This window comes from Cladophialophora yegresii (assembly GCF_000585515.1).
Source record: "Cladophialophora yegresii CBS 114405 chromosome Unknown aczIN-supercont1.2, whole genome shotgun sequence".
NCBI classification, from domain to species: domain Eukaryota; kingdom Fungi; phylum Ascomycota; class Eurotiomycetes; order Chaetothyriales; family Herpotrichiellaceae; genus Cladophialophora; species Cladophialophora yegresii.
The window spans coordinates 2938608-2959658 of record NW_006913046.1 but is presented as its reverse complement, the minus strand read 5'-3'; the positions used below and the strand labels follow the sequence as shown (position 1 = coordinate 2959658).

The window sequence follows — 21051 nt, the reverse complement described above, 5'->3', positions numbered from 1 at the left end:
GCAACAGCAGGGCGTGGAGGAATCGAGGAAAAGAGGAAGGGAAGAAGTGCAATTGTTCGTCATGTCGATGCATCGCCGGCGTTAAGATTAGATTAGATCCGCTCAATCAACCGCCTTAGCGCCAATGCCCACCCTCCCGCAGCCCACATTCAGCCTCGCTTGAATTTTGGCAAGGCTGAGCCCAAATTTCACTCGACAACTGACCCACCAGAGCGTATTTCATCCGAGAGCCACCACAACACTCGGCCTCTCACCTGAAACAAGAGAGAGGTGCTCCCCCTCGTGACACCACCTAGATCGACTTTCTCTCGCCCAGCATGGCTGAACAAGATGGCTTCCTCCACCTCAGCCGTCCTCTCGGTCCCGCCGCAGTCGGCGCACAACCCACAACAGCGCCTCTTCGAGTCGTGATCCAACCGCAAGTACGTTACGTCGGAGAAGGATACAGCGCTACATGCTGTCGCGATTACCGATCTCGAAACTAACACCGATGTCTACAGGCTCTCTTCTCGATCCTCGACCACTGCCTTCGCCGTCCTCCAGACCAACAACGAGTCATCGGCACATTACTAGGCACGCGCTCCGACGCAGATGAATCCCAGGTGGTAGTGCACTCGTCCTTTGCCGTCCCACACACCGAAACCACCGACCAAGTCGAGGTGGACATGGAATATCAAAAGGCCATGCTCGCCTTGCACCTGCGCGCAAACCCCAAGGAAGTGCTGGTCGGATGGTACGCGACGAGTTCGGAGCTGAACACCTTTTCCGCCTTGATCCAGAATCACTACAGCAGCCAAGGGGAGGGCACGTTTCCGTATCCAGCCGTGCATGTTACGGTTTCGAGCCAGCCGGGCCAGGACGTCGAGGTCAGGACGTATATTTCGTCCCCCGTGGGCGTCAGTCCTGAACGGGCGGCCGACTCCGCGGCGTTCATTCCGATTCCTTACATGGTGAACTACGGCGAGGCCGACCGCGCCGGCTTACAGGCCGTGGAGACGGCGAAGGATAGTGAGAGCAGGACGGCGACGATACTTACAGATATCGAGAACCTCGAGAAGTCACTTGAGGACACGCTGGGCATGCTGGATCGAGTGGCCAAGTACGTGGAGAATGTCATTGAGGAGGAAGCGGAGCCGTCTACTGCGTTGGGACAATTCCTGCTCAACACGCTGGCTTTGGCGCCAAAGGTCGAACCGGCCGAAATTGAGAAGGACTTTAACAACCATATTCAGGATGTACTAACCGTCTCATACCTCGCCAATATGATCCGAACACAGATGGATTTGTCGAACAGATTAGCGACCGCACAACTGACCATGGGTGGCGGAGAAGGTGGACAACAGGGTGACAACAAGGAAGGGCGAGGCGACCGGAGACAGAATAGACAAGGTGGACAGCAGAGACAGAACAGAGCCGAGAGTTTCTCGATGGCCTAGAATAGGAGAGACCTGTGGCGCGACAGCAGCATTCTTCCATTTGGCGGCTATGAAAACGCTCTTGAGGTATCGGCAGTGATGTTCACAGGACATGTCAGAAATGGTGCGGAGATTTTCTCCGGAAGGACATGGCTTTACCATTTCCAGGTGGTGAACGAGATGCCCAGATCGAGCGATGCTCGGCTCGAAGCTGGTTGTGGTCGCTGGAAAATGGTAATGACCTCTGACGCCGGGATGGAGGCATACCATGGCCTAGAGGAAGAGGTTGAAAAGTATGCATGCATGCTGGAATATGCTTGCACAGATAGATCGCCCAGTCCGAACTGGGTTCACGAATGAGCCATGTTGGCCTTGTCGTTCTTCGGTCTGACCTGTAGCTTGGCTTTCCGTCGCGTGATAACCAAGCTAGTTAACTGACATTGCCACGTAGAGGGGCCATTGTGTTTTCGACTCCGCGTCAAACCCAGATAAGCAGGTCAATTCGACCTTCGACTCAGGTGGTGTGCTGGTGGATTGAGGACCAAGAGCAGCACTGTAATCGAGGCAGCCGGAGAGGCGCCATGTTGTAAGCAGGTTTCAACTGACGCTGATGTCCCTGCGAGCGAAGCGGGAGAACGTCCAGGTCGACCGATCTGCGACTGGGCCCATGCATGGAACAGGTTCGACGCCCTCTCGCCCCTTGTGACGTGGACTGCTCCGGCCTTGAGAGGTTTCTTTCCTTCAACCCCCTTCTTCAACCCACGTCGCTCCTCGCCCTTTTAGTTGCCCTCTCTTCACCATCTTCCTCGCTGCGGGCACCCGGCGTCGTCTCCTTCCCAGCTTCATTGAGCGTACTTCCCCCCTCCGCCTCCTCTCGGTCCCTCTTCCTCCTCCGTCCTCTTCCCCTACCCTTTCCCTTCCCTGTGCCTTCCTCCCCCACAACCTCGCCGAGATTGACCAAATCCCCGACCGCCAACTTCGTGCCCTCCCGCCCCTCATTGGTATCGAAGAGCTTCTTCTTGTTGTCGATGTCCCGCTTCTTCTTGAACATCTCCTGCACTCTCCCCAACTTGATAGAATCGCGCCGCAGCACGAATTCGAAGTCCGAGAGCTTGAGTTTCGCCCGGCCGGAGTACGTAGCGACGGAGACGGCATCGTGGCACGTTTCGATGATGAAGTCCGTGAGCATTTCATCCAGCACGCGCAAGGTCTCCGGGAAGGGCTGTGTAAACGGTGTGGGCGGGTGTGTTGTGTTGGGTGTGGGCGGGCCGGAGAGGTATTGGCGCGAGGAGGAACCCAGCGGGTGTACGATATCCGGATGGGTAGGTGCACCGTAGGCGTAAAGGAGGGAAGACAGCTCGGGCCCAAAGTTCAGGTTGTTCTTGTGCCTGCCGGCGCGGGCACGTGGTTCCATTGTGGTGGATGGGCTTAGATGAGGAGATGGAGATGGAAGAGGTCGGTTGACGGCCACTCCAGGAATGTAGACCGCAAGTCAGTGGAGAAGTTCACACTCTCATGAGCCACACGTGTCACATTTGACGTGGAGGCATAGTCCAGCAATGCATGTAGGTGCCTCTCCGAAGTGACAGTCGATTCACAACGACCACACGACCAAGAGGGATGTGGCAGTGCTCCGCACGCCTCACAGTACTCGCTGATACGGGGAATCATACCCGAAGCAGGCGCAAGCGCAGACACGGCCCGGTTGCCAAGTACTGTGTACGGAGTACGAGGTACGAGTACGGAGTACAAGCCACCCAGTAATTAGGCGAAACTTTCCGCCCACGGCGCCGGATCAACTCTCAATAAACCACCTTTCAACATCCGCATCCTCGAGACTGGCTGTCTTTCTACTCTTACGCTGGACGATAGATCAAACAGGATATCCAACACATTCAACCTCTTTCTCCTCTTCCTCAGTCGCCCGTCCGCCTCCCGTTCATCTTCTCATGCCTTGATCCCACCAACCTTTGATAAGACAGAAAACCAGCCCGGGCAAGATGGTACGTGTAGTTCCCCAGCCAGCCAAAGCCAGACCAGCGAGCCATGCCACCACATTCGATTTCCTGCGCCCCAGTAAATGGAGCGAGATTCCCCTGCACAACGTGGAGCCGGAACCATCCAGACAGATATTGCTGAATTGAACGCCTGGCACAGACAAAACCGACTAACTCACACGCCTTGAATCACAGACAGCGATATTCAACTTCCAGTCCCTCCTCCTGGTGATCATCCTCCTAGTCTGCACGTCCACCTACGTGCACTCGATGGCCCCTTCACTCATGGATCGGAATAAAGACGGGTAAGCGTGCCACCTCGCGCGTACTCTTGTCCCTACACGCCCAACCCTCGCCTCGCCGGACAGTCGGTCTGAATGTCTGTGATGTGATTCCCACAGCAAGCGATGTATGCTAATCAATGGTTGATCACGAGCAGGGCGTTGGGAGTATTCTGGAAATGCGCGCGCATAGGGGAACGGCTAAGTCCGTACGTTAGTATCATCTGTGTTGCTATGGCGGTAAGTTGTGGATCCTTCAAGTGCCGCCCTCCTGAGAGTGCAATCCTCCAGTCTCTAGTAGACGAAAGTGCTTGCCGTCCCATCTGTTGTGAGAGTGGGCCTTGACGTCTATGTCCCAACGTGCCGAGTCGGGCCTCTTTCTACTCGGTCTTTCGCTGATAAGGAGAGCACAGTGCTCGATCATGCTGGGCTACTAGGACGGAATCCGAGACTGTCCCCCGAATGATCTTTACATCAACACGCTTGTTCTTCTCAATATACATGTATTGTGAATTCACGGCTCAGGAAAGCATCCGGAAACAACGACAAAGCACTACTTAGATACGCCCCCCGAACCCAATTCGAGGACCTGTACGCGCAATGCCATGTTACATCGAGTCCTGTTCTCCCGCCGGAGAATCTTTGGTCCTATAAATGAACTCAGTCGCTCTTTCATACATGAGCAGTGCCATGTCCCACTCCAGCCCAATATCAACCACAATTCCAGGCCATCATTTGGAAGAGAACAACCGTGCAAGAAATCATCGCGTCATGGGTATCGTCACCGCGGCCCCTGGCCTACCGATTGCAAAAACCGGATTTTGTTACAAGGAAAACTTTTTCTTCACTTCTCGCTCAATCTTGGTGGCCCGCCGTCCGATGACGCCGCCGCGCTCCCAAAAGCCGCACGCCATTCAATTGATTGACTTGGGTGCCGCCGTCCACAAAAGGAAAGATATCCATCTCCATCTTCCGTCTCGTCCTTCCATTCCTCCCGGCAAGCTGCTGCACCGGCTCCTTCTCACGGAATACAAGTTGGTCCTTCCTCGCCTCGATGACTGGATACGTCGGCGCACCTAGAAACTCTCGAAACGTCATGGTAGCCTTCTCCATCTTGACCTGCGGATCTCCTGGTGTGTCGAAATCGATGCCCAGCTGTACGACCGTAGTGACTGGTGCTTCTTCCGGGTAGCGGCGCACTTCTTGATGAGGATTGCCAAATCTCTTTTTGTGTTCGGCGCACTGATACACAAGGAGGTTACCCATCAATTTCTTTTTCGACGGTCTCGTACTGGAGGGTAAGATCCCGACCGCTGTTAAGCGGTTAGCCGGGTCTGTCATGTCGAGGGAGGGGTCAATTTCGAATAAGTTGCGAGATCTGTCGGGTCGTTGCCACAGTGGGTCGACACGTGATGGAGGAAGTGGTTGGAAATCGTCGCCTTCCATTTCTTGATCCTCGTCCTCAGAATCAGACTCGAACATGACGCCCATGGCTTTCAATTTTTCAATTGCTCCCGCCTCATCTTCTTTGAGATCGGCCGTTTTCCTGCCCTCGATTCTTGGGCGAGAAACGCTCCGCGAATCAGGGGGCGTCGTGAGTGGGGAAGCGCTTGGGCTAAGCCGTCCTCTTGTATCAAACGTCGAGGGCGACTGCGCGTCTGAGGCGCTCGTATTACTTGCCGCAGCGGTCGTGGATTCAGCCGATCGTGAATTCCTCGAGCCACGACCCGAGTTTGGAGGCCGATGGTGCGTCGTTTGGTCTGGCTGCTCGTCGTCTTCTTCGTGCTTATTGTAGGAAGAGTCCGCCGGTATGAATTCATCCTCACTGTCGGGCGATTCGCTAGCTGTATTTTCGATGTCGTGAAGCCGCATCACCGACACGTGATCAGCACCTTCAATGGCATGTTTCTCCCCAATGATCTCGTCTGTAGCCTCTGAGGTCGCTCTCTGCTCATTGGGCGTAATCAAATCGGGCGCTTGTGACACAGAGTCATGGGCGAACGACTCGCACTCCATCGAATCCGTAGAATCGTCCTCTTCATCGATCTGATTGCTGACCACGGAGCCAGATTGCCACATGCCTCCAGTCGGCGACCTGGTACGCAATTCAGTGCCGGGAGCAAGCCCATGTTTCCCGTCAACGCGCTCAGAGAATTTTGCCTTGCCAGCTGTCTCCGTCTTAGACGTCGCGGCATTCCTCGGGAACAGGTCACGTTCTGCCTCTGTGAGGCCATCCTGCTGCACAGGTGATGGCGTGGTAGCTTCAACAGTGAAAATTCGTTCTGAGGCTGCTTTCTCCTGTGGTCCGGAGATTGTCGAATTCTTAGAAAGATATCGACATTCCTTAGGGGACTCGGTGTCCGGCATGCCAGCCGGGTGATTACCTGCTGGTTTCCGACATCCTTGACGGAGGTTGGCGATAGCAGCTTCTCGTACGTTGTGAGAACCTTTCTGTCGCTTGTTCAATACGAACATGACATCCTCTTTGACCGATCGCTTACGTGGATTATCACCTGCTCTTTCCTGGCCTGATACATCTGGTGTGACAGATGCCTGATCAATGGTCTGAACATCCCCTAGTGATGGCCCTGGCAGAGGCGAACCTGAGGTATAATCAGGCGTCGTGTCCTGTGGCCGCGTCTTAATGCAGGACACGTCGCGGTCTCCCTCGTCGGGAGCTTTATCCTTCCGAGGCCTCAGTTCGTCCATCTTGGCTAAGCAGCGCTTGCAATGGCCTCCTGTACTGTAGAGCGGTCGATTGCACGACCCGCATCTCTTCAACGTTATTGAAGGAGCTGCTGACGTGGGAGATTTCGAAATGCACCTGTCCAAGATCTGAGTCTCCGTGTCTGCAGTAAATTTCATTACCGCGTCCGGAACTGGATTAACGTGCTGCACAGCGTCCTTTACAGAGGTGGCTTCCGTTTTGTTTCTGCCCAAGAGCGGGCGGCACAACAAACCGCCTCGTCTAGCCGCCCCGCCACTCCTAGTGCGAGCTGGCCGGCTCTCTGTGATATGTTCTGAAGCTGCGTATGCAGTGCTGGTTGTCGACGTAGACTGTCCCAAGGAGCAAAGTAAGAATGCTCCCTCAAGTTCAGACTGTGTCAATGGGTGCCGGGCAGGATCTGTTTTACGCGCATTGCGTGCCCGCCGTGCTAATTCTTGCTCGAGAGCATCAGGGGGTGGCAAGGCGGTGATAACGGGAAGCGAAGGCTGTGGCTGAATTGGTGGAGTGCTCGCTTTGTCTTTCGTTCTTAGAGGACTCTGTAGTGCTTCTTGTCCGGAAATTGGTGGACTGGCGGTTGGATGACCGCTTTCCTTGCAGTTTCGCGGAGGACATTCTGTATCTGTAGGTGTTACACCAGAAGGTAATGACTGGCCAGCAGAATCACACTTGCGTGAATGGATAACTTGATCCCTATTGTAGTGCTCGTGACATGATTTTGCCGACCAGTTGTGAGTGTAGGGGCATGTGCCACTACATTGGAATTGGCATCGGCCACCTGCCTCGAAGCGCGGACACATAAAACCCTTAAGAGAGTTCGACCCTGGATATCCACTGGAGTCTTTGATGGGCTGCCAGGCAAGCACTCCAGTCTCTGCATGGGCGTAGAGGCAACGCGGACCGGATAATCTGCATCTCCCTTTAAATTTCCAATACCAGCAGGTAATATGTTTGAGTGATGCTTTTCCATCGATGCCCACGTAGAGACCAGTGTCTTTGTGTGCATACTTACACTTCCCTGCCTGCAGGGTGCATGAATCTTCTTGCCATCGCGGACAAGTAAAATCTTTAGCTTCCTTTTCGTCGCCGCGAGGGGCTGCACGGCCCGTGATTTTGTGTGCAAAGATGCAATGAGCCTCTATGAGGCGGCAGCCGCTGTGTTGCCAGCTCGGACAGGTGATGTGCTTGTATTTCTCTCCTTCCATGACCATCTGCGCAAACAGAGGAGGCTTTGTGGCCAGATCGGTTGATAGTCGTGCATCGAGTGGTATCGAAAGAGGTGATTTTGGGGTTAGATTTGAATTGTGAAGGTGTGCCACACGTGAAGTAGAGTAGAGGCCCATACCGTCCACTTGCTGCTCAAGGAAGGATTGGCATTCCGGCGGCTCGATTGGTCGGAGATGCAAATCATGCTCTCGAGCCGCCACATCATCGCGGACGGCTGTATGTGCATAAGGACGGCAGTCACGTGGAGGACTGAGGTGTGAAGGGTAGGTATCGTGCCGTGACGGCTTGTTGAACCTGGTTTTAGGGTGAGGCAATCCCGAGCCTTTCTGTATCCCTTCTTGCGCTCGACTCTCTAAATGCTCTTCTTCCTTGTGATCGTGGTTACTGGACTTATTCTCTCTTGACCCATGCTTGTTCCGAAAAGTCATTGTGTCTTGACCAGTTCCACCCTCGCCCACCTTGATCAAGGAAGTGTTGACTCTGGGCTGATTCACATTATCTCTCCAGGAGAAATTGCATGATTTAAGCGTATCGTCCAAATAGCGGAGGGACCTGGCATCCGTAGACGGAACTATGATGCCGTAGTCGGCCCAGCTCACGTCCAGTCGGTGTGGAGGTAATGGTCGGTAAGAATCATCCACACGGGCTCTTTCAGATGTCTCGAGGTCACTGCCATAACGGGATTGGCACGGTCTGGAAGATTCAACGCGTTCCGAGTTACGCGATCCAGCGTCCCTATGAGAATCCGCTCGTCGCAATGGAGGTGGGCTAATATTTTGCCTCATTAGACGGGGCGCGGTTGGTGGTAGTTGGTCGAAGATCTTTGCTTGGGATTTGGCAACATCTGAATATGCTCCCTTAACGGAATTTGCGGGCTTCAGCGTGTATGCTGGGTTTGAATTCTCAGGTGCGACCGGAGTCAATGGCCGACTGGGCCCAGAGGAATTGTTGGCAGGAGACGGGGGCGAGTAGTCCACTCCGGTTGAGTTCTTGAAGCCACCATCTCTGGGCATATTGACTTGCTGTAATCTGCGCAAGAGAGTGTCATCTCAACATAGTCCTCGGACACCGGGTGAGGGCAAATGAAACCTATTCAGACACGCGTGTTAGCAATTGATGCCCACCAGTTTCGACGTAAAAGAAACACAGCTTTGAAAGTCCATTGCCTCAGGTCTTTTCAGTTTTTCTGGGTCTTCACTTTGCGTCGGTAAGGTTGCTATGACGAAGAGGGAGCGCTCTCGCTGCAGGATGCCGTCAGAGCACGTGAACGCGTAGAGGGCTCATAGAGACCATGTGCTCCCAGCGATCCAAACTAGAACTCCGTCCTGCGATGTATGGAATCCATGGGCAATGTACGCTGCTGCCATTGACAGAAACATCCATGCTGAATTTAAGATGTGTGCCCCATATTAGCAGCGTTGGTTTGTTCCTTTACACAAAATCTCCAATGATGGAGTCTAATCGCTCAGAGCACACCATTCTAGCCTGATTACTGTGCCCACAGGACGGAGGGCTTGTAAGGACGCGCGTGCCCATGGACGCGACTCGGGCGGTTGCATGTTACCGTATCAGCATGCAGAAGCAGCCCTCACGACAAGTAACCGCTGACTGACGGTGATCAATCAGACCTTTTACCATTGACTCATCTTTGTAGCAGTTGGGCGGAAGCCGGCGAGCTATACACGCCGAAGTAAGGAATACATAGACTCACCGGAGAGATTAGACCATGATGCCCGGACAGTACATGGCGTGCCGCCGTGGCGCATTCCCATGGTTCAGTCCGCCATGCACGGCAATCGAGTTTCGATATCGACAGCGACGGCAAGCAACATGCAGTTGACTTTGAAATTTCTCTTTATAGGCGGGGTGGCGACCTGGCGGTGATAGCGGAAAGACGGGGCGAAAGGAGCAGATGGCTTAAAACCTAAGGCCCAACTACAACGTAGGAACGATGGGTACTTTGTTTGGTGCTAAAAAGCGACGGAGTCTGCAGCACCTATTGCTCATATTTTGAAGAGAATCCGCAGCTTGGTGCTGTTTTGACAGGAAAGTAATTGATGATTCAAGAGTGAGGCTCAAGGGAGGTTTGGCTGGTTCAAATACCCAACTCGAAACTGGAGAAGCCGCAACGCTAGAGAAATGTGCGACTTCCCCGATTGGCTGCCATCGCAAATGGAAGGGAGGTCAGTCGTTGACGCCCAAGCCACGATTTTAAGAGGCTAAACTAGCCGAAGGCAGGGCCCGGCCCAAGTGCATCACAACCGTAGCAGGGCGCAACGAGGCGCAACGGGGCGCGGCCAGGATCCCAGCATTGGACATATATGGAGTACTGGAAACCAATACACTCATCTCTGCAGCGAGTAACTCCTGCAGCTATATCTACCGAGGTGGTGATACGAGTACACCATCATACATGTACTATTGATACACACTCCTGCCTGCAAGAGCCGGGATTGCATTGCCGCCTTCAATCTCAGTCTCGCTCTCAAGCACCTTGTTCTCATCGACACCTTGACTCGCTTGCTGGGCTGCCTTAGCCTCGGCCTCTGTTGGTGCCTCCTCAATGACTGTGTTCGAAGCCTGCCAGCCCAGGACTTTGTCCATCCCTTGGGGCATTTGGCGTTCATCGATACAGTGTTTCACCAAGTCGGCAAGCCGAGTCTGGTCGTAGTTCTCGAGCAAGAATGCCCAGCCCTTCTCGGTTGGATGGACCTCCCGGGCCAACATCATGTGCCAGATCTTTGCCGCAGTCTCCTCCTCGCCATGCTTCAAAAAGCCGCAAAGTAGTTCGCTCCAGCTTCGCTCGGTCGGCATGCATAGGTCATGATCCATCATAGTTTCAACCACATAGACCGCCTTCCGTAAAAAGAACCGACTCCTTGCATAGAAATGGATGAATCCATTCCACATGACGTCATGTTTTGCGCAAGCAAGAATGGTCTCATCCTGCTGTTTGATCATGTGCATTATCCAGAACCACAATGCGGAGACGATGCGTTCGTCGCGTTGGCAGAGTACATAAGCCCAGATAGTGAATCCCAGGACCGCTGGCGGAGGCTGCTCGAGGCCTTTCTGCAGATTGTGCTGAGGCGGAACTGCGTTGACAATACCGAGCTTGACAAGGGGCGTCCTATCGTAAGCTTTGCCATATATGGCCAGGAGATGTGAAACGGACGTCTCGGGGGATAGTTTGCGGTCGATCGCGCAAACCACCCTCACAATATTCATCATGTATGTCACCAGATAAGGATACTGATAAAGGTCCTCGTGTCTGTGGATAGAAGACATCATCGCATCCAGCTTCTCGCGGTCATTCTGCTCAAAGCTATTCTTGAGTAGCATCAGGTAGCCGTTGGCTTCAACACATATATCTCTAGCCTCCATAAAACGAAAGACTTCCCATGCCACTTCCGGCCTACCTAGCTCGAGTGCTCGTTCTAGGATGCGGTTGTGTACTTTGACATTCATTGGCAGGCCGAGTCCAACAAGTTTAGGCAGTGCCCTGAAATTGGCCACAGAGTCAGACTCGTCAATTGTGTCGATGGAAATAAGGTTGGCACAACGCTCAAGAATTCGCACCTTATGTTCCTCCCTCTGATCTGGGAGGATGCGCGAGAGCCATTCAAGTGCTCGGTCGGTGTCGCCAAGGTTCGTAAAGTGGTCGACGATGACTAAGATGACTCGTGGTGATATGTCCTGGTAATTGTCGATGATGGTGTCGATGATGTTCTCGATATGCTCGGGGCTATTGTGCCGCAGGAAAAGGACCAGGAAGTACCAGGGAAAACGTTTGGTGTCCGACGGCCATGTCCAAATGCGCGAGACCCGCTCGATCTGCTGCGCGAATAGTTCTTGGAGGTAGACGTCCGCATCGATCTCGTCTCGGTATGCCTGATCCAAGAAACAAAGACATTCACACCGAAGTCTCCAGTCTCGAGGAAAGAGGATATCAAGGGAGAGCATCAGAAGAGTCCTGCGACCACTGTCGACAAGACATCCGAGCATGATGGTCGCTAGGTGCAACTTATTGCGTACCAGCACTGTCGTGAAGGCGTCACGGAGCTCTTCAAGATTGCGGTCCCCGACGAAAGCAACTGCGACTTGTCGGTGTACATCGAAATGTTGACGTGCCCTGGACAGACCCCCCTCATGCCATAGGGCAATTATTTCCTTGTAGTACGTCCACCAAAACGCACGGAACTCGTCATGTTTTGTCGGACTAATGCCCTCGGCTTCAGGAGAGAACGTTCTCCAACCCGGCGGAAAGGACCATTTCGGCGAGGCTGCGCCGCCCAAACCAAGTGCTTGAAGGTCGGATATCGGCTGCGAGCCTGGCCGCTTGAGTGCGACGGGACGTTTGAAAAAGGATCTGTCTGTAGAGCCAAAGATCCTGGTCGTGTGGGTTTTAACGCTTCGTAATCTGTGATCTAGATCCTTTGTCTGCTTCCCCACTGATTGTCCGCCAGGTTCTAGAGGCGCAGAGACTTCAACGGTTGATTGCGGAGAAGTGTCTGGCTCCGACAAGCTGTTTGATGCCGTGGGCTGGTGGGGAGGCGACTGTCTATTGTAGGAGGTTCCTTCAGCAGGGCTTTGCTCAGTGAGCTCAGCATCTCTGTGCCCAGGCGAAAGGGTTTGGGAAGAATTGTGGAATCGAGCTTGGAACCGACATCGGCATCGGCACCCGCCGTAGATTGGAAGATTACGGTGTAAACATCCTCGCAGAACGATGGTGGGATTAGTGAACATTCAGGTTCGCAGACATCTGGCTCTAGCTCTTCTCCTAGAGCTGGAAGTCGAGGGCGGAGGAGGGTAACATGTGGTAACTGTCACTCGGCGCGCATACAGGTATCGCCAGCAGTCGAAAATCAACTCGCGGCTGAAAAGCCCAGCTTGTCTGCGGAAGGTTACCCGAGACTGCACATCCATAACTCATTATCCTACGTTCTCTAAATAATCACTTCTCGTCGCGAATTCCAAGAAGCGCTGTCATGTCGGCCACACACACCAGTCTCGATGCCGCCGCCATCGATAGGAAGGCCCGTCTCGCCAAACTCGCGGGCATCAAACGCAAGCATCCAGTCTCCGACCCACCAGCCTCCAGTCTACAAGCAGACACAGAAGAGGCAGAAGAAACGGCAATCTCCTCCAGTACCACGACTGATCGATATCTCTCGGGGCGAAACTATGATACAGCTACGAAAAACGCCAAGCTCGGATTCGAGAATGCGCCCATCAGCGCTGAAGTTGGGACTCTGGAGGAACAGGCCGATCGCATAGCCGCTGCTACTGCCGAACAAGCCGCCAAAGACGAGGTCGAGGCAGAAAAAGGCATTGACCTTTTCAAGCTGCGGCCGAAGAAGCCAAACTGGGATCTGAAGAGGGACCTGGATGAGAAGATGAAGATCCTGAATGTGCGGACTCAAAACGCGATTGCCAGGTTGGTTAGGGAAAGAATTGAGAACGCAAAGAAACAAGCGCTGGAGAAGGCCCAGGCCTCGCAATCAGCCGGTCAGGATGGGATTGACGGGGAGGAGGTGGGCATCGAAGGCAACACTCTTGTCGAAGGCATACACTTGCGAGAGCAAGAGGAGGAGCGGGAGGCCGCCCGCGAGAAAGAAGAGGACGATATTCCGGATTGAGTTCGCCCTGTCGTGCTTTCACGATATATGACCACAACAACAGCACACTATGGTCAGAGTCAGCAGCTCTGGCGCGTTGACGCTTCCCCGACTTGCCGCCATCCAGCGAGATGCCGGCTATGCTCTCGTGCCATACCGCGAAAACTTCCCGTGAGGCGCGACGTCTTGCCTCTTATGGCCCCTATTAGGCTGGTCCTTCACCTGAGAAGCGCGGCTACAGTCCTGACCGTGACCTCGCAAAAGGAAGCACCAAGATGTGGAAGGGAAGGTTGAAGCCAGTGCACCGCATAAGCTGCCACTAGAGAATACGTTGTGGATGAACCTTGCACCCTAGACAAGCAGCGAGAGAACGACACAAGCAATTAGAAGTGGCGTCCAACGGGTAGAAGGTCAACATGCCAGGACCCCGGGCAGAATTTCGCAACTAGCTACGATTCCGACACTGCTGACTAGGGTATAATAGAACGAAGAAGCCACCGAATGATCAACGACCGTCCGCCAACGCCATGCGGGCTACTACAAAATAAACAACCGAGTCATACTGCTCTGACTTCCCTTGGTATACAAGCAATGCACAATCCAACTCCACATGGGGCAGCATCACGCCGGCAAGATTACATGTTCATCGCCTGTGTCAGCGCCAACCTCTTGCTATACGGACTCAGACTTCTTTGCTTCCTCTCCCTCCTCTGTTCTCCGGCACCGAAAGGGTAGTCCGATTGAGGCAGCGGACGGTTTTCGTCGTTGCGATCTCGTCTGCCACGTGGCCCATCGTGGGTATCTTCACCATCAAACGACTTTCTGTGTCTGGTGATCTGGCTCTTGTCCATGCTGGGGCTGTTACTACGGCTGCGATGGCTTCCGCGGCGCATGAAACTTGGCCTACCGCGATTGATGGGGCTCATGGTACGGTAACGTCGGCTTTTGCGGTGCGACCCGAGCTCTCGGCGCGGCGACCTGGGTGATCGAGAGGAAGAACTGGAATAGGAGCGGTGTTTTCGTTTTCGCGGTGCATTCGGGGTGGTTGAGCGGTTTTGGCTTGCATGGCCACTTGTCGGGATTCGCTCTCCTCGTCCTCTCGAGCGGCTGCGCGACAGGGACCTGGACCTGTTCGTCGATATGGTTGAGACTGAATCTGAATCTGAAGTTCGTCGTGGGGAGTCTGGTGTCGACGACCGAGGTCCCTCGGGCGGCACCACGAGTTTGGCCCGTCCGGCATTGATGTCAGCCAGCTGCTGATCCGCCACTCCCTTGCTAGATAGAGTCAGAGAAATAATACTTCAAGGAAGTAAATGGAGTATTTGCTACCTGTTAAGCAAATTGTTTGGCGTGTCGCTCGCGAGCTTTGGCACTAATTTCGGGTTCGACAGCTGCTGTGTCCTCGACGGTCTTGAGGCATATGGTCGTTCTTGTACGCTTGCTTTGCACTCGTAACTGTAATGGCGTGCGAGGCCAGTCAGTGAAATGCCATGGCACGGCAGGTGACAGACTCATCTTTCTTTAGACATTTCTGGCAGACAGTGTTGGTGCTGGCCCTTTGTGGCCTCAGGCCAGGAAGTGTACGATATCGGTTCATCAGAGGTAGGCCACTTAGAATCGACAAACCCAAAACTGGGCTGCAGTCTGAAAAGAAACAGTCAAGGCGCTCCGTCAATAGCAGACGCTGCGCCAGCGACAGTATTCTTTTGTTAGAAGTTATTTGAATACACAAGAGCCGATGTATGGGTTCCTGTTGATGCAGAAGGTGTTTGCGATGGATGTGGATATACTGCTGCCTCGGGGCGATGCGTACCCAGCGATGTAAGCACCAAAGAGCTACGACGCAAGGCGAGACCCGGCTACTGCAAGTCAAAAAGCTGAATGGAAGAAGATGGGTCTGGGACAGGCAGCGGCAATCTGGTGGCTCCTCGAGGCAAGAGGGAACGAAAGTCATGAGAGCAGAGCCACCAAAGTCGGGCTCGTGCATGATGGGCGCCCCGACTTCTCGCGGGCACGTGCGGGTTGTCGAGAAGGGCAAACTTCGCTTACCGGCACTGCAAATACTTTGATCCGCCGCCTTGGCATTTCACATCACGGCCTTGCGAACCATGTCTTTGAACGACAACTGATCTCGCTCTGCTGCCGTCGACCTGTCTTCTTCCGGCGGTGATAGTATGCCAGTCATTCCCGTTGGCCGTGGCACCATGGTTTGACTCCTTCTATCACATTTGCTCTCCTAGCCCTCCACACTCCCAACCATCAACATCTCCACGACCTGAAGCAGCCCTAAAAACACTAAACCCCCCAATACTGTAATCGAGCTGGGCAAGACAGAGTAGCCTGCTCTGGATTCACTACCCAATATCCCTCCAGCCCATTCACCTCTCGAACCGTGGTGACTTTCCTCCAAAGCTGTACCATCCAGAGGGTGGAGAAAGCCTCAACAGGGCTCCGCCGCGACTTTCCCTGGTCGTCACATCTGGACGACACCAACCGAACCACGCGCACGCACGTCGAAAGCACAGAAGATCTCCTTGCTGAATCCATGGAGCCTTTCAGGTTGTGTTATGCAGGCTCGTGTGGTGAGCAACAATCTGTGTGAGACAGCGGAAGGAACAATTGACCCAGCGTTCTTCGCTCGGACAACCCACATTCATTCTCAACCTCAATCCTCGGGTTGGTAGCTCCAGCATCGCGCTGCGCGGATACGACGTGACGAGTTCCCTTTGGGCATTATGGCGTCTCCCCAGGTTGGTTCGGCGCCTGCCAAGTTGTCGTTTGCAAAGGTTCGCTGCGCATCGTCATGTCGAATGACTCCCGCTAATGCTTGCTAGGTGGCCGCTATGCGCGCTCCCACACTTCCTGCATCGACTCCTAATCTTCCAGACGAAAAGAAGGCCCGCCCCACCAAGAGCAACAACTCGAAGCCTGTTCAGAGCAATGGCTTCAAAGCTCCCCCAATGTCACCAAGAAAACCTAATTCGCAGCCGAAGAACATCGGAGAGCGCAGTCAGCCAGACTATGTGGCAACCGCAATTGAAGGTCTCTCATTGGTCAAGGACGCAGACATTGCCTCAAGTGGCCTACAAAGTGCAGGGAGCGGTGAATCTCTTGGAGATGATCAGTCACATCTCTCGACCTCTTCCATGAAACAACAAAGCTTTGATACCAAAAGCATGGCTTCTGTCACTACCTTCGCAATGGATGAGAAGGAGAGCATTCGCCCGGATGACAGCGCCAGTGTCAGAGCTGTAGAAGACGATGAAACGTCGAGCGTCCCACACAAAGAGGATACATCAGCATTGAATGCACGCCAATCCCTGCGGCTGAGCACGTCTGGGGTGACAATCGCTACACGCCGTTACCACACGTTAACCCTGACCAATCCGCCACGGTTTGGAGATCTGCCAGCCCCAATCGTACAGGCTGAGCAGCCCGAGCCTGCACCTCCTTCAGAAGGCTCGAGCGAACAGCACTCCGATCCCCACGAAAGAGCCCCATCGCTTCCAATTGCTCCCGATGAGAAGTTGCTCGATGCTTTGGCCTCAGCCAAGGATCGTCTGCCTTTGCTGCAACTCGAGGAGAAGTTTTTGGCATTGATTGCGAACCCATCGTAAGTTGTTCCATTTGCCATCGAATGCCGCTAACGCGTGACAGGACACAATTTCTCGACTTGCCCCCCCAAAACTCCTTTGCCAGACTGCTTGCACACAAATTGGCCGATTATTACTCGCTTGCCCACCACATCAACGAGGATGGCACCTCCATACGCGTCTTCCGGACGCCCAATCCCGCTCTGTAGGTAGACCCGCAATCTTCCCAACGACATGTTACTGATTCGTTTCTAGGCCGACTTCATTGCATGTCCTCGCAATGTCCATCCCTGCCGGGCCGCTACAACCTCCTTCAGCTGCCACATTTAAGATCATGCGTAGAGCTGGACTTGGCACACGACAAGGTTCTGCCGGCGCCAGTACTCCAGCAAGCTCTTCCGCCCCTTCCAAAGCCACCTCAGAAGCCGGCTTGGAAACAACCAGCGAGGAAGGCATCGTGTCCCCAACTGAGGGGACCCCGAACAAGGACAAGTCGAAGCTCACTCGAGAAGAGCGTGAAGCGCAGTACAAAGCAGCAAGAGAGCGCATCTTTGGCGACTTCCAGGAGTCGGTAACGAGCGAGAGTGCTTCGACTGGCGAGAATTCGGCGAGTATGTCACGGTCAAGCTCATCTAGCGGAAAGAGAAAGGCTCGAAAACAGAAGACGCCAAAAGACGACAGCTTCGAAGCCCGCTCCGCATATGTCCCTAGTTATGCTCCCATGCATATGGCGAACATGCAGTCTCAATACCAGACTCACTATTCGGATCAGGCATATCAAGGAGCCTACCAGAACCCGACCAATGGCTATGGCGGAAACATGAACTTTGGGACGACTCCGACTCAAGCTTACCCCGGCTTTGACCAGACCATGCCTTACAACAACGCACCCGTGGGCTACGGAGCCGCCAGTACCCACTCATTTAGTCCTGCGGAATCTTGGTCATCAATGCAGACGCCTCCTGCCAATGGGTATTACAACTACTCAGCCTCTCCGACCAACTACCAACAGGGTATGCCGCCCATGCTGAATCAGATGAACAGCCAGTACTTGCAACAGACACATCCAGGGATGCAACAACCACAGAATTGGATGAACAACCCATATCAAGCTCCTTATCCGCAGTCCCAAGCCCAAGGGAACCCCAACGTCAATGGTTGGTCTGGTTATCAGCCCAATCAAGGCATGAATAACCCAGTGCCATATGGCTACGGCCAGATGCCAAGTCAGAACTTCGGCGGCAATGCCAATCAGCCGTACAATGCTCAGTACGCAAACCAAGGCACATACTCTAGATCGCTTTTCAATCCCCAGACGCGCTCCTTTGTCCCAAGCAATGCCACGAGCCGTAACGGTGGACGCCATGGACGGAAGAAGCCCTCGCCCGCCTCAAGCCAGACCCAGAGTCGAAACAATAGCGTTGTCGCTGCCTCAAGATCGTACGGCTCTGAAAATTCTGGGACACCACCGCCACCATCGACTCGTGGGTTTGAACGTGGACTCGCCGCTAATGTATCCTCACCTCAACAGCGAATTCCAGTTAAGGAAGATTCTCTCCAACAGAAGTACGGGGCGCCTGCACACTTGCCTAAGAAGCCTCCTCCGTCGCAGGTACTGTCGTCGTATGATGTGGAGAATATCAATAATGCTGCGGTCGCCACGAGCTCATTAACTCCGAATCCGCAAACTGCTGCTATCCCATCTGGAACGAGAGGCATTGGCACTAATAACGTGTCTAGTCCGGGTTTGGAGCAAGCTAATGGACCATCTGCATGAGGCATAGGGGTTAGGAAGTCTCAAAAGGGTTGGCACGAAAGGCGGGCGCAACGAATGATTGCATTTGCATACGCGTTAGGACGGGCCATTCAAAAATCGGCGAGGGTATTGAATCTGAAGGGGCTTGGACTACCTAAGTAAGGAGGTATCATGCGTCCATGGGGGGCGACCTTTTCAGCAGGGAGGCACAATGCCTCGGGCAGCGGGACAAGAAAGTCCTTCCACAGAATACCCATTGACCTCCAACTATTGTTTTCAAAAAATCCGAGTAGTCGTGGTCAACCCCCATGATTTCGAGAGTCCCTGCAACGATGGCACTTCCAGCACACCTCACCCAGTCCTGATTGGCCGTGCGTTGACCATTCCCCTCTCCTCGAGCTTTGAAATCAGAAAGACACCGCTACAGAAATGGTGACCCTACCGAGGTAAGATCGCTCCACGAGGATATTGTGGCAAGCTTGACCGCGGCAGCATTAAGGACCTCTACCCCGTCGCCGTGCGTACGGCATAGACACGTTCCCTTCTCTCTGTAGGCGCCTGATCTCCTGCCACCAGTGACTAGCACGACGAGAGACCGCAATCCCCTCCGTACCGGATTACTTCAGCTCCGCTCTATACGGTACTTCAAACACCATCCCTCAGCCGCGTCTTCCCGGCCAAGCTGTACCAGACCATTTATCAACCATGGTGCCGAACAAATCGCTGATCTTCAGCGCCGTGCCCACCCACGCGCCCATTCCAGGCGAGCACATCACGCTCGAGGACCGGCCGTTCGACCTCTCCGCGCGCCCTCCTCAGCACGGCATCACGGGCAGAACCCTCTGGATCAGCCTGGACCCGTACATGCGCGGGCGCATGCGCCCGGCCTCGACGGCATCGTACTCGCCGGCCTACACGCTGGGCGCACCCCTCACGGCGTACGCGCTAGTGCAAGTCCTCAGTTCTGACACGGACATATTCCACCCGGGGGACATCGTCTACGGCCAGTTCCCCGTGGCCGAGTACAGCGCCATCACGCGCGAGATGCTCGACCGCCCCGTCGTGCGGAAAGTGTATGCGCTCGAGGGACTGCCCGCGCCGCTCGCGCCGTTGAGCCCCTGGCTGAGCGTGCTGGGGTCGACGGGCCTCACGGCCTACGCGAGCCTCTATAAGATCGGGGTGCCCAAACGGGGGGAGACCATCTTTGTGAGTTCCGCGGCTGGGGCGGTCGGGTTGTTCGTCGGGCAGATCGCCCGCATCGAGGGCCTTACTGTCATTGGGAGCGTTGGGGATGATGAGAAGTTGCGGTTCATCAGGGAGAGCGGTGGCTTTCATGACGGGTTTAACTATAAGAAGGAGAGGACCGCGGAGGCTTTGAAGCGTCTGGCTCCTAGTGGGGTGGATATCTACTATGATAATGTGGGCGGAGAGCAGCTTGAAGCGGCGCTCGAGGCGATGAACGAGTTTGGCAGGATTGGTAGGTTCTGTCGTTCAGCGCGGTATCATGTGTTTCTGGTTTTTTGATTTCCTTTATCTCTCTTCTGCCTTCTTGACTTATACGGTGGGCTGAATTGCTGGCTTGCTGGCTTGCTGGCTTGCTGGATCGCTGATTCACTGCGTCGCTGGGTTGTTGGGTCACTCGATCACTCGATCACTGGCCGAGTTGCTGAATTGCTACCTTCCTGATCCATCGGCTGACTGGATGTGCGTGCATAGTCGTGTGCGGCATGATATCGCAGTACAATAAGCCGGCGGCCGAGCAATATGCCGTCCGGGGCCTCACGAATGTCCTCTCCAAACGACTCAAGATCCAGGGGTTCGTCGTTACGGATCCGGAGTTTTTCAAGTACAGGGAGGAAAGGGACGAGAAGATGATCCAGGTGAGACCCAACACTCTTACAGCAGGCAGCAGTCTGTACAGTATCTATGCCTCTGTCGGTGCTCTGCTGATGGGTCCCCTCTTCCGTAGTGGCTCAAGGAAGGCAAGTTGAAAAACATCGAACACGTTACTGAAGGGATCGAGAACGCTGCAGAGGCTTTTGTCGCTATGCTGGAAGGGAGCAAGGCGTTTGGGAAGGCTCTTTTGAAAGTGGCAGATCCGGAATGATGCTTGCACAGTACACTGTGCGCCTCTCAGCCATGAACGCCGTGGGGCGGGGAGTCTCGCGATGAAGCATATTTATCAGGCAAATACGGAAAGTCCAAAATCAGGAGGGAAACCCTTCAAGCTTCGATGTGTGGTTCGGCGGTCAAGACGTACTTGTCGGAGAATGAGGCAGGTCGGTATCAGGTGGGAAAACGATTCAAAGTTCGATCTGTGGTGTCTTCAGGGCCACACGACACGTAGCAAGCTATTACCGCTACGGCCAGTACTCGGGCTGTAGGATCCTCGCGGCAACGCCGAATTGCTGGATCCATTCTGATGAAGTCAAGGAGGGG

At 54.2% G+C, this 21051-nt stretch overlaps 9 protein-coding genes across 9 annotated transcripts; 4 read left to right on the top strand and 5 right to left on the bottom strand.

Annotated features, from left to right (window-relative positions):
• Positions 1-317: 317 nt before the first annotated feature.
• A1O7_03001 (eukaryotic translation initiation factor 3 subunit F) lies at positions 318-1436 on the top strand (the record flags this gene model as incomplete). Its single annotated transcript, XM_007757027.1, has 2 exons — positions 318-422; positions 501-1436. The coding sequence occupies 2 exons, from the start codon at positions 318-320 to the stop codon at positions 1434-1436; spliced, it is 1041 nt and encodes a 346-aa protein (XP_007755217.1).
• Positions 1437-2169: 733 nt separating this feature from the next.
• A1O7_03000 (uncharacterized protein) lies at positions 2170-2829 on the bottom strand (the record flags this gene model as incomplete). The annotated part of the gene is made up of 1 exon (XM_007757026.1): positions 2170-2829. The coding sequence occupies one exon, from the start codon at positions 2827-2829 to the stop codon at positions 2170-2172; it is 660 nt and encodes a 219-aa protein (XP_007755216.1).
• Positions 2830-4548: 1719 nt separating this feature from the next.
• On the bottom strand, positions 4549-6402 carry A1O7_02999 (uncharacterized protein; the record flags this gene model as incomplete). The annotated part of the gene is made up of 1 exon (XM_007757025.1): positions 4549-6402. The coding sequence occupies one exon, from the start codon at positions 6400-6402 to the stop codon at positions 4549-4551; it is 1854 nt and encodes a 617-aa protein (XP_007755215.1).
• A 3661-nt stretch (positions 6403-10063) lies between these two features.
• A1O7_02998 (uncharacterized protein) lies at positions 10064-11650 on the bottom strand (the record flags this gene model as incomplete). The annotated part of the gene is made up of 1 exon (XM_007757024.1): positions 10064-11650. One exon carries the CDS (start codon positions 11648-11650, stop codon positions 10064-10066), a length of 1587 nt encoding a protein of 528 aa, XP_007755214.1.
• Positions 11651-12633: 983 nt separating this feature from the next.
• On the top strand, positions 12634-13284 carry A1O7_02997 (uncharacterized protein; the record flags this gene model as incomplete). Its single annotated transcript, XM_007757023.1, has 1 exon — positions 12634-13284. One exon carries the CDS (start codon positions 12634-12636, stop codon positions 13282-13284), a length of 651 nt encoding a protein of 216 aa, XP_007755213.1.
• Positions 13285-13898: 614 nt separating this feature from the next.
• On the bottom strand, positions 13899-14114 carry A1O7_02996 (uncharacterized protein; the record flags this gene model as incomplete). Its single annotated transcript, XM_007757022.1, has 1 exon — positions 13899-14114. The coding sequence occupies one exon, from the start codon at positions 14112-14114 to the stop codon at positions 13899-13901; it is 216 nt and encodes a 71-aa protein (XP_007755212.1).
• Positions 14115-14333: 219 nt separating this feature from the next.
• On the bottom strand, positions 14334-14720 carry A1O7_02995 (uncharacterized protein; the record flags this gene model as incomplete). The annotated part of the gene is made up of 2 exons (XM_007757021.1): positions 14334-14538; positions 14593-14720. Coding segments are annotated over 2 exons (333 nt in total), but the record flags the coding sequence as incomplete, so codon positions are not given.
• Positions 14721-16106: 1386 nt separating this feature from the next.
• On the top strand, positions 16107-18633 carry A1O7_02994 (uncharacterized protein; the record flags this gene model as incomplete). Its single annotated transcript, XM_007757020.1, has 3 exons — positions 16107-16876; positions 16921-17061; positions 17112-18633. 3 exons carry the CDS (start codon positions 16107-16109, stop codon positions 18631-18633), a joined length of 2433 nt encoding a protein of 810 aa, XP_007755210.1.
• Positions 18634-19317: 684 nt separating this feature from the next.
• Positions 19318-20719, top strand: A1O7_02993 (uncharacterized protein; the record flags this gene model as incomplete). Its single annotated transcript, XM_007757019.1, has 3 exons — positions 19318-20089; positions 20329-20492; positions 20582-20719. 3 exons carry the CDS (start codon positions 19318-19320, stop codon positions 20717-20719), a joined length of 1074 nt encoding a protein of 357 aa, XP_007755209.1.
• Positions 20720-21051: the final 332 nt, after the last annotated feature.